We start from the raw sequence: 12,437 nt of genomic DNA on the forward strand, positions 1-12,437 counted from the left end.
AATTAGGGCATAAAATATTAAATATATACTAATATTGTTTGAGGAGATTCCGACATTAGGATTTGTGGTTAAGTTCTATTAAGACTTTAATATTAGAATTAGATTAATGGCGTAGTTATAATTCTATATTAGACTTTAATATTAGAATTAGACTAACGGTGAATTAACGGAAAAATTAAATGGATAATCATATAATTAAGGATAAATTAGAAAATCTTAAAAGAAAAAAGTTAAAACCTGAACAATATGAACCATTCATTAGATTTAATAATTTGGCGGTTATTTTTTCTACCCAATGTTAATAATTAAATAAATTCGCTGGTCAAATCCGCTAACGCTAACCCCTAAGTGCTGATTGTCAAACAAGGACATTGCGAGGTAGTTCTCACTTCAATTTGTTGTGTGATTTGAATACTCTCTTTGTCACAAAATCTCTCAAGTAGTTAATATGGTTGGCTTTATTAATTATATTTTTAATTTTTTCATGGTATTAATAAAATACTTGGTAAATAAATATATAGAATTATTTTGTATTATAACTTTGATATTTAATTAGAAAAATAGTGCACAAAAAAGATAATAGATAATATAGTGAATATAATCAATTGATGAATTTGAATGTAAAAATTTTTACATTTGAGAAAAATAAAGATAATATAACTAATGAAAATATTTCTTTTAATTAATTTATTGATAATTAATACTTTTTTTTTTCACTGAATAAAGACATTGTAAGGATAATGTAGCGAATATAATCAATTAATAAATTTGAATATAAAAAAATTTTATATTGAAGAAAAATAAAGACAATATAACTAATAAAATTATTTCTCTTAGTTAATTTATTGATAATGAATATTTTTTTTTGAATAAAGGCATTGTGGACACATAATTATAAATTAAAGAAATGCATATGTATTATTTTTCACTGAATAAAGACATTGTAAGGATAATGTAGCGAATATAATCAATTAATAAATTTGAATATAAAAAAATTTTATATTGAAGAAAAATAAAGACAATATAACTAATAAAATTATTTCTCTTAGTTAATTTATTGATAATGAATATTTTTTTTTTGAATAAAGGCATTGTGGACACATAATTATAAATTAAAGAAATGCATATGTATTATTTTTTGTTGTAACTACTAAATTATTATTTATATATAATTTAATAAGAGTAAAATAGAGTACTAATTATGCCAACTTTGATTGGGATGAGATTCGAACCTAAGACCTTTTTCTATTGAAATCAATGAGTAAGTTAACGGTGAACTAACGGCAATTCTTAAAATTTTAACGGAATTAGTAACGGTGTGTGGGTATTTTAGGAAATTTTTGTGTAAAATTTAAATCTGATCAATCTTTCAATCAATCTGAGCCATTCATTTGATTAAAATCTGTGACCGCCATTTTTTCTACCCATTATAGGCCTAACTCTCTTGGACTCTTATTAGTATAGTAGATAGATATAATAATATAATATTAATTTTAAATATAATAAAAAATAGCTAAGTTTTTCAAAAAAAAAAAAATTAATAATATATCAAAAATATTATGGTGGTGGTGGTGGTGTAGTGGTAGTGGTGTTATTCGTTATATAATAATAATAATAATAATAATAATAATAATAATAATAATAATAATAATAATAATAATAATAATAATAATTGGTGGTGGTATGACGGTGGTGGTGTGGTAGCGGTGGTGGTTGCGGTGGTATGGTCGTGGTGGTGGCGGCGGTGTGATGGTGGTGGCGGTGGTTGCGGTGGTATGGTGGTGGTAGCGGCAACGGTGGTTGCGGTAGTATGCTAGTGGTGGCGGCGACGACGGTAGTGGTGTTGGTGTGATGGTGGTGGTAGTATGACGGTGGTGGCAGTGGTCGTGTGGTTGCGGTGGTGGTGGTGGTGGTGGCGGCGACGGTGGTTGCGGTGGTATGGTAGTGGTGGTGGCGGCAGTGGTTGCGGTGGTATGGTGGTGGTGGTAGCGGTGGCGGCGGTGGCGTGATGGTGGTGGTGTGGTGGTGGTGGCGGTGGTATGGTGGTGATGGCGGTGGCGGTGGTATGGTGGTAGTGGTGGTGGCGATGGTGGTTGTGGTGGTATGGTGGTGGTGGCGGTGGTAGCGGCGACAGTGGTTGTAGTGGTATGGTGGTGGTGGCGGCGACGGTGGTTGCGGTGGTATGGTGGTGGTGGTGGCGGCGACGGTGGTTGCGGTGGTATGGTTGTGATGGCGGCGACGGTGGTATGGTGGTAGTGGTGGCGGCGACGGTGGTTGCGGTGGTATGGTGGTGGTGGTGGTGGCGGCGGCGGTGGTGTGAAGGTGGTGGTGTGGTGGAGGTGGTGTGGTGGTGGTGGCGGTGGTATGGTGGTGATGGCGGCGATGGTGGTTGTGGTGGTATGGTGGTGGTGGTGGTGGTGGCGGTGGTAGCGGCGACGGTGGTTGTAGTGGTATGGTGGTAGTGGTGGTGGTAGCGGCGATGGTGGTTGCGGTGGTATGGTGGCGGTGGTTGCGGTGGTATGATGGTGATGGGGGCGGCGGTGGTATGGTGGTAGTGGTGGCGGCGACAGTGGTTGCGGTGGTATGGTGGTGGTGGTGGCGACGGCGGTGGTGTGAAGGTGGTGGTGTGGTGGCGGTGGTATGTGGTGGTGGTGGCGGCGGCGATGGTGGCGGTGGTATGGTGGTGGTGGTGGTGGTGGTGGTGGTAGTGGTTGCGGTGTTGGTGGTGGTTGTGGTGGTGGTGTGATGGTGGCGGGGGTATAGTGGTGGTGGCGGCGGCAATAGTGGTGGTGATGGTGGTATGGTGTTGATGATGTTGGTGGTGGTGTGATGTTGGTGTAAAAGTTGGAAAATGACTTCCCCCCAAAAAAAGGGGAAGTCATTTTCCTCCAAAACAAGCCTATTTTCCAAAGTCAACGGAAAATGATTTCCGTTGACTTGATTTTCCAGGCACATCCAAACACTGAAAACTTGGAAAATGATTTTCAGAACTCATTTTCCAGGTTTCCAAACACACCCTTAGTGCGGCCACGGAAACTATTTGAACTTTTGTCTTATTTTAGTACAAATAGGGTTGAGAAAGAGTTATTTAACGTGACTTGAAATCTTTTGGTCTGTAAAATATGTCACTACAATAAACCAGGGAAATCATAATAAGTACATGTTTGATGTTTAGTCTTCTTTGACTATTAGTACATGACAGAGATTCAACAATCACAGAACATTCAACAACGCCACAAAAGCAACATGAAATCAAAAAATTAGAAGCTGAGGAGGTTTTTCTCCTTTAAACTTTCAATAGTATCCTTAAGGGTGACTGCAAAAGAAGTAAAGTCGATGCCCAAGCTTTTTGCCTTTTTCTGGGATACTTTGAAGATTGGTACTAGAGGCAAGTCTCCTTTATATCTGTTATCATTAAAAAAAAAACAACAACAACAAAAAAAAAAAGAGGGATCAATTCGTTACTATAAGTGGATTCAATTCAGGAAAAAAAAAAAAACTAAGTTAATAGCAGGTGGGTCCTTCGAGTATAGTGGCACCGCCACATTGAGTTATAAACTTTCAATTTAACTAGAGCATGATCCTTCAACTTTAATTTTAAATTTAAATATCCATGTCTTTCTTCGACTTTCAAGTTAACTACCCATATCCCTTTAACTTTCAAATTAAGCAAGTTGTCCTTTTGTTAGTTTAAGTAAGGGCAAATTAAGCAAGTTGTCCTTTTGTTAGTTTAAGTAAGGGCAAAGTTAGGACTGTTAAAAATTTGGAAGTTGAAAGACTGGGTGGTTAACTTGAAAGTTGAAGGAGGATGAGTGGATAAATTTGAAAGTTGAAGTACCACAGAAGGTTAAAATGAAAATTTAGGACTAAACATGATGAGGTCATTATACTCGAAAGACCCGAATAGATATTAACTCAAATTTGGAAAAGAAAAAAAAAAAACACTTCTAATTTGAATCTTACTTATCAGAAATAGGAAGAGAAGGGTAAAGCTGGCTTGCAACCTTCAAAACCTGAGAATAGTGTATTGTTTCACCAATCAAAAGGTATCTTCCACTGGCGGAAGGTACCTCAAATGCTTGGATATGTGCATTTGCAACATCTCTAACATCAACATAACAATTCATTCCATAAATGAACTCCTTTTCTGTAAACAACCATAATTACCAAATTAAAAAAGAATGCTAACAGCTCGATCTTCAAAATGTTTCAATTTAATGTATTTTGATTGATAATATAATTCTCATTTCTTGAAAAGATCTTACCCTCTTTTATGAGGTCTAGAATCACATTGGTTGAAAAATTAAGAGTTGGTTGTAGAATAGGGCCAATAACCACACAAGGATGCAATAAAACCATGTCAATCCCATTCTCCCCTGCATATTTCCATGCTTCTTCCTCGGCAAGAATTTTAGACAGAACATACCATTGCTATAAAGATCAAACAAAAACTCATTACATAACTAAACTAGCTTAGCACAAAGTGTTTTGTTTGTAAGCAGGTATATGATATAAGCGCACACACCTTTGCTTCCTCTGCAAATTCTTTATCAGAAAACCAAGTCTCGTCAACTACATCAGTTGGTGTTAGAGGATTTCGTTTGGCAAAAATTGAAGCTGTCGAGGATGTCACCACTACTCTTTTCACAGAAGGCATTCTCACGCAAGATCCAAGAACATTTAGTGTCCCTTTCACGGCAGGATCCATTAGTTCTGCCTAAATTATATATAAACACGAGATTATTATTTATGGAAGAAAAAAAAAGTCGCAGGGGTATTAACATAAGAAAAATGAAAAGGTTAACCTTAGTTGCAGATGGTGAAAAGGAAACTGGTGATGCTGTGTGAAAAACACCTTCACACCCATTAATTACAGGATCAAAAGAGTTTTCTTCAAGTAAGTCGGCTTCAAACAAATGCAGTCTTTCTTTGGCACCATCTAAAGCAAGAAGATGTGCCACCTTATTTGGATCCTCTGCAACTCAAGCCCGCACGGGTTTAGTTTAGTGGTTTAGTAGCTAAAATTTGGAAGAAGATATAGAGGTCTGAAGTTTAGCAGTGACAATGTAGGGATTATGCCTAAAGTGGACAAATCCATTGTGCACACCGGCATTTGGCCTTATCTGCTATGTCACTGAGTTACCCTGGCCTGATCTACCTCTTCCCACATGCTCAGTAGGCAGGAACGGAGCCAGGAATTCTGTTGGGGGGGTGCGGGGGGGGGGGGGGGGGAGGGCGAAGAAGTAGGGACGGATCCAGAAATTTTTTCCAGTGGATCGTTATGCTGTGCAGGTATGCACCATGCATGGTGCATACAAATGCAAAAACGACGTCGTTTTATTAAAAACGCGCATCCCACTTAAAAAAAAATTTAGTTTCGATTCCCCTCAACAGCATTATGTTGTTCATTCATTCTGGAATTTTAGTTCATAGATTCTGGAATTTTAATTCATTGATTATGGATATTTAGACTTGAATCGAAACCGATTTTTTTTTTCATTCATGCTGGATATTTAGTTCATTCATTATGGATTTTTAGTTCATTCATTCGGGAATTTTTGTTCATCGATTCTGGAATTTTTGTTCATCGTTCTGGAATTTTAGTTCATCAATTCTGGATATATAGTTCAAATTATGCACAATATAATGTTGTTGCTGGAATGAAACTGATTTTTTTTTTTAAGTGAGACGCGCGTTTTTAATAAAACGACGTCGTTTTTGCATCCGTATGCACCATGCATGGTGCATACGGATGCACAACATAATTTGCCGGGCGAAGAAGTAGGGACGGATCCAGAAATTTTTTTTCAGTGAAGGCGAAACGTTAAAACAAAAGAGATAATTTGAAAAAAAAAATTCTATAAATATAGGTATAAATATTATTGGATATGAGCAAAAAATAAAACTCATCGAAACTTTATAAAAATATCCATAACAAAATATGAAACATAATTATTTTGATAAAATAGAATATGAAACATAATTATTTTGATAAAATAGTTTGAATAAAAAACTGTAAAAATATGTTAATGCCAAGATTTGAACCCATAACCTTTATTTTGACCATACATATGCTTTGCCAACCAATTTAACTCACTTTTTGTTAACATTCATCTGTTTTTTATACTAATACTAAAACTTATACTATATATATATATATATATATATATATATATATATATATATATATATATATACATATACATATATACATACATACAAATGTTATATATGACGTGGGGGTGGAGGTTGGGGGGTAGCTGCCCCCCTTTGGTTCCGTCCTTGTCTGTAGGGCCGGGACGTGGGGGCATTTAGAGTTGGGAGTTTAACCTTTTGGGAGTAGAAATGGGAACTCAAAAATGAACTGAAAACAGCAGGGCCAAGCACATATATGAGAGTGTAATAATATATGAAAGAGAAAGAGAGAGGGGACTGACTGAGGCTGCGTACGGTGGCGTGGACAGTGTAATCACGGCGGAGCAAAAGCTTGACGAGCCAAGAAGCTATGAAGCCGGAAGCACCGGTGACACAAACCACCTTTCCCTCTCCGCTCATCCTCTTTTTCAGATTAAATTCCCTAGCTAGATCTATAAACTTAGTTTGAAACCTCCAAGGTAGAAACAAGTATATATAGGTGATATATTATGTTTGTTTTTTCTTTTCTTTATATTATATTCATATACGACAGTGACACCACATGCATAACGATATAAATTGTCGTAAATGAAATTTAATATATCCTCGTATTTGGGAGATGTTGACTCTTTTCAATTAAAAATGATGCCTCTTGGATCTTACCAATTATTTATCTCAAATTTAGTAGCTGTGAATCTGTGATTTATTGATTGGAATTTCAACATTATATTGCAATTTAAAAAAAAAAAAACTTTTAACCACTCTATTATTTTATAAAATTAGAAAAAGAGTTAAACAAGCTTCATAAGTTGATTAAATAATGCAATAGAGTCATCTAACTTAAAAAAAAAAAAAAAAAAAAAAAAAAAAAAAAAAAAAAACCTCCACCGATCGCCCTTTAACTAGATAAAAGTATAATTAAGTCATCATCTTATCGAATTCATCACATTTATCTCTCCCTCGTCGTAAGGGATTCTCTCTACATTCTCTCCCAAAATTAGGGTTTCTTCATCGACACAGTATTAGCGAAGCAGATTCGACGGAAAAATCACGCAGAAACAACGACGCACGGCAGAGAAGACTGAGCGCAGGCATGGCAGCGTCTGAACCTACGATTGCAGGCCTGTCGGACAGATGGGCGGATATAGTTCTAGAAGATGAGGACGCCGGTGTTGAGGCGCCGGCGGTCGACGATGACGCAGGCACGTTGGCAGAATCTTGGATGTTGGTCGGGCGGTTCTTGACACAGCGGTTGATCAAGGTTGAGTACATGCGACAAGTCATGGCCTCGGCATGGAAACCGGTTAGTGGTGTGCATATCATGGAGCTCCAACCGAATCTTTTCCAGTTCGTATTCCATCACAAAACGGATGTCCAGAGAGTTTTGGATGAGGGGCCGTGGTCCTTTGAGAATTGTACGCTGTTATGTAAAGAGGTGAAGGATGGTCAGTTGCCGGAAAATATGGTGCTTGATACTGTTGATTTATGGGTGCAGGTGTATAACCTGCCGGTTGGTTATAATACGGTACCGGTGCTTGAACAAACAGGGAACTTTTTGGGGAAGTTCCTAAAGGTCGATGAAAGACAGATGAAGGGGCCTCTCAAAGCATTCTACCGAATTAGGGTTTGTATGCCCGTGGATAGACCTCTGAAAAGAAGAATGAAATTAATTCGGTAGGACAAGTCATGGGGATGGGTGAATTTCAAATATGAAAGATTACATACTTTCTGCTTTTTCTGTGGACTTTTAGGGCATTCGGAAAAGTTTTGTTTGAAAGCTAGGAACTCGACTTTGACACCTGAGTAATATCCTTATGGTGTATGGAAAAGAGCTGGTCAGGCAAGAGGCCCACGGCCAATCGGAGAACCATGGTTGCTTACCTCGGAGGATCCGCCGATCCGCCATGGATCTACGAGTGGGGCGCCGGAGATTCCGGCATGAATGAACAGGCACACTGCCAAACCGAGGAGGAGGAGGGGGTAACGGTGTTGACTAAACGTCGCAGGCAGGATGATAGACAGTTGACTAATACGGATGTTAACATGGCTGACAGTTCAAAAAACTTGCTACAGGCGGGCTCTGGTTCCCAGACCCGCCCACAACAATGAGTACTCTGAGTTGGAACTGTCGTGGCTTGGGCAATCCACGGACAGTTCGTGCAGTTGTGGACATGGTGTCCAAGAAGAAGCCTGATTTTGTATTTTTGATGGAAACGAAGGTGGGACGAATACATGCTGAACGTGTTCGTGTCAAGATTGGTTACGAGGGCCTTTTTTATGTTAATAATACGGGCCGTAGTGGTGGTTTAGCATTACTTTGGAGGAAGAACAATACTGCAAGATTACTGGGTTACTCGAAGACTCATATTGATGTGGAGGTTAGTATAAGTGGTTTTCCGAATTGGAGGATGACTTGTTACTATGGCTATACAGAACGAACGCGAAGAACTGAGTCATGGGATTTATTGAAACGGTTGGCAACATAATCTGAGCTACCCTGGGTTGTGATTGACGACTTTAATGATCTCTTGTATCAGTATGAGAAGAAAAGTGGAAATCCACACTCGAATAGTCTCTTACGCGGTTTTGGAGAGACTATTGATCAGTGTGATTTGGCACAGTTACCAATGAGTGGTTATCAGTTCACATGGCAGACGGGCAAAGGCACTCCTGGATGGATTCAGGAAAGACTAGATAAGGTACTTGTCACTAACCACTGGAGGGATATTGTTAAATGGGGCCACGGTTACAAATCTGTTGACAAGAAGATCAGATCATTCAGCTATTTTCATGGGGATTCGACATTATGGGACCAGGAGTGGTGGGGGGCGAAGATTTCGTTTTGAGATGGCATGGCTTTATGATGAGGGGTGTAGAGCAGTAGTTGCTAAATCATGGGAGGAAGGAAGGAGTAGGGGCGCACAAAGTTGTATTGCACACTGTGGAAACCGGTTAACCCGTTGGGGGGGAGACCGTTACCATAAGTTTGGGGAAAAGATTGAGCTGCTCCGGAAGAGACAAGATCAACTCAGGGGATGTACTGATCACGCATCCCTGGATGAGTATAACCGCCTAGAAACGGACCTATGCCGAGTGGAGATGCAGGAGGATGTATACTGGAAGCAGAGGGCCAAACAGCACTGGCTCAAGGATGCTGATGCCAACACGAAATTTTATCACAGGTATGCCTCGAACCGAAGGAAAAAAAAATACTTTAGTTAAAATTATGGATAATCGTGGTGAATGGGTAGAAGGGGATGATATGGCGGGTGTGGTTCTGGATTATTTTAAGCACATTTTTACAACTGGTAATCCCATGAGTGGTGATCTGATTTATAGCAATATTACTCCACGGGTAACTCAGGCACAAAATGAGTTATTAGTGCGGCCCTTTGAGGTTGGTGAGATGAAAGATGCTCTCTTTGAAATGTATCCTGATAAGACACCAGGACCAGATGGGATGAACCCGGGTTTTTATCAGAGTTTCTGGGATATTGTGGGGGGTGATATCTCGACTTTTATTGTAAAATGTCTGAATACAGGCTCATTGCCACCTGGTCTGAATAATACCGATGTCATATTAATTCCTAAGAAAGATGTTCCTGAGCAGGTCTCTGATTTGAAACCGATTGCACTGAGTAATGTAATTTATAGGATTATGGCCAAAATGATTACCCAGAGAATGAAACCCCTAATGGATAGTATTATATCTGAGTCCCAAAGTGCATTTATACCAGGCAGGTTGATAACGGATAATATTTTGATTACTTTAGAGGTAGGCCATTATTTGAACAGGAAACAGTGTGGAGCAGTTGGTTGGAGTGCCTTAAAACTGGATATGGCGAAGGCCTATGATCAGATGGAATGGCCTTTTTCGAAAGGTATGATGGTGGCCCTAGGATTTAATGATAAGTGGATTGATCTTATTATGATGTGTGTTACGACGGTATCCTATAATTTCCTGGTGAATGGGTCACGTAGTGATTCACTAATACCAACTAGGGGCTTACGACAGGGTGATCCATTATCTCCATACCTATTTATAATTTGTGCTGAAGGTCTCTCTTTATTGTTACAACAAGCACAAGGGGTTTAATACACGGATGTAGAGTAGCAAGGGGTGCTCCGCCTATCTCCCATCTTTTCTTTGCTGATGATAGCTTATTATTTTTTAAAGCAACTGTGCAGGAGGCAAATGAAATTAAAGGTTGCCTGGCTCTATATGAAAGTCTGTCGGGGCAGGCTGTTAATTACCATAAGTCCAGTATATGCTATAGTAAGAATACGACGGAGGAGGTCAAGGAAAGTGTGGCACAAGTATTGGGAGTGATCCAAGCTCCTAACTATGGAAAATATCTTGGGTTGCCATCATTTATTGGAAGAAATAAGAAAGCAGCATTTGCTTATATAGAGGACAAGATCAGACAGAGAATAGGGTCTTGGAACAAGAAGCTATTGTCACAGGAAGGTAAGGAAGTCTTATTGAAAAGTGTGGCTCAGGCTATGCCTACTTTCTCAATGAGTGTTTTCTTATTGCCTATTACTATTTGTACGGCTATTGAGCGGTTGATGAATAGGTATTGGTGGGGCTCAGGAACTGACCAGAGAATCCATTGGAAAGCCTGGGATAAGTTATGTATTCCAAAGAAGTATGGTGGATTGGGTTTTAAGGACCTAAGAGCTTTCAATGTAGCACTCTTGGGGAAACAAGCTTGGAGATTGTTAACCAATACAGATTCTCTAGTTTCTAAAGTTTATAAGGCAAGATATTATCCGAACCAACCTTTTACTGATGCGGTCCTCGGGAACAACCCAAGCCACTGTTGGCGGAGTATTTTGGCGGCAAAGGGTTTAATTTGCAGTGGGGTTAGAAGACGAATTGGGAATGGAAATTCTACCTCGGTGTGGGGACACCCATGGTTGCAAGACGAAGACGACCCCATGATCCAGACAGAAATGCCACCCCAACTGAGTAATGCCAGGGTAATCAATTTAATTGACCAGGATACAGGCACTTGGGATCATGATTTGCTTACTGATATTTTTGAACCCAGTGATGTGATTAGAATTCTTAAAATACCAGTCTCCCCAGGTTATGATGATATGTGGTATTGGCATGGGGACCCCAAGGGCAACTACACGGTTAAACATGGATATAGATGTATATTGGGGAATTATGAGAATGTAGAGAATGTGGGATTTACGAAATGGCTAACATTGTGGAAGCAAAAAATACCACCCAAATGGAAAACCTTATTATGGAGAGCTTTGAGTGATATCCTCTCTACTACCAATAACTTGCTTATAAAAAGGGTAGAGGTTGATCCGGTGTGTGCCATGTGTGGAGTTGCAAATGAGAATATTATGCATGCATTGGTTTTGTGTGATTACACAAGGACCATTTGGGCACTATCTAACCTTCCATCTACAAATATTGTGACAAATATTTTTTATGAATGGTTTAGTGCAATGTTAAATATTCTAGATTCTGATGGTATTGCCTACGCAGCTGCAATTATTTACCATTTATGGAGGGCTCGGAATGGTGCGGTTTGGGAAGCATGTTTGCCCAGACCACGACGATTGCTCGCCGCGGCCCATGCCGAATTATCTGCATGGTGTCATGTCCATGCGCTGAGAGGGGAAATGGATATTGCGTCAACCAGCGCCCCAGCGCTCAATACTGCCCACGAAGCCGTGAGCCATGCTGCAACAAATCACGCCCCAACACAAGTAGAGTCCAAGTGCTATGTCGATGCTGGATATCATCATACGGACAATGCAGCAACGGTAGGAGCAGTAATAATTGATTGGATCAGATGGTCGATTTATTTCGGCATACGCCGCCGCGCCTTTGTCACATTGTTTTTCCCCACTAATGGCCGAGGCATATGCTTTTAAGGAGACTCTATCTTGGCTACGCGAGCGTGGAGATCAAAATATAGAGCTTTATACGGATTGCCAGATACTACAAAGTTACTTAACCACACCACAACTGCTGACACGATCATATGTTGGCTATGCTATTGATGAATGCATGAACTATTTGTCTACTTTTAATTATAGTCATGTTAATTTCATTCCTAGATCGCAGAATTATTTAGCACATAGTTTAGCTTCTACAACTTTCCAGTACGATACAACTATGTATTGGGATATTATCCCACCTGATGCTATTTCAGCTTATCTATGAATACAACCCATTGGTTGACCTTCAAAAAAAAGTCATCATCTTATCTAGTTACTACAGATTGTACTATGACCAAACTTTCACCTATGATATTATTCTAATGTGATTACTA

The 12,437-nt window shown here is 39.4% G+C and overlaps 2 protein-coding genes across 2 annotated transcripts; one reads left to right on the forward strand and one right to left on the reverse strand.

Annotated features, from left to right (window-relative positions):
• Positions 1–3,087: 3,087 nt before the first annotated feature.
• On the reverse strand, positions 3,088–6,601 carry LOC109147965 (cinnamoyl-CoA reductase 1-like). Its single transcript, XM_019295657.1, has 6 exons — positions 6,438–6,601; positions 4,806–4,975; positions 4,526–4,717; positions 4,266–4,431; positions 3,964–4,147; positions 3,088–3,405 (listed from the first exon to the last, which is right to left on the reverse strand). The coding sequence occupies exons 1-6, from the start codon at positions 6,553–6,555 to the stop codon at positions 3,261–3,263; spliced, it is 975 nt and encodes a 324-aa protein (XP_019151202.1). The 5' UTR covers positions 6,556–6,601; the 3' UTR covers positions 3,088–3,260.
• Positions 6,602–9,234: 2,633 nt separating this feature from the next.
• On the forward strand, positions 9,235–12,036 carry LOC109152458. Its single transcript, XM_019300161.1, has 3 exons — positions 9,235–9,317; positions 9,475–10,016; positions 10,313–12,036. The coding sequence occupies exons 1-3, from the start codon at positions 9,235–9,237 to the stop codon at positions 12,034–12,036; spliced, it is 2,349 nt and encodes a 782-aa protein (XP_019155706.1).
• Positions 12,037–12,437: the final 401 nt, after the last annotated feature.

This window comes from Ipomoea nil, unplaced genomic scaffold (assembly GCF_001879475.1).
Source record: "Ipomoea nil cultivar Tokyo-kokei standard unplaced genomic scaffold, Asagao_1.1 scaffold0268, whole genome shotgun sequence".
NCBI lineage: Eukaryota > Viridiplantae > Streptophyta > Magnoliopsida > Solanales > Convolvulaceae > Ipomoea > Ipomoea nil.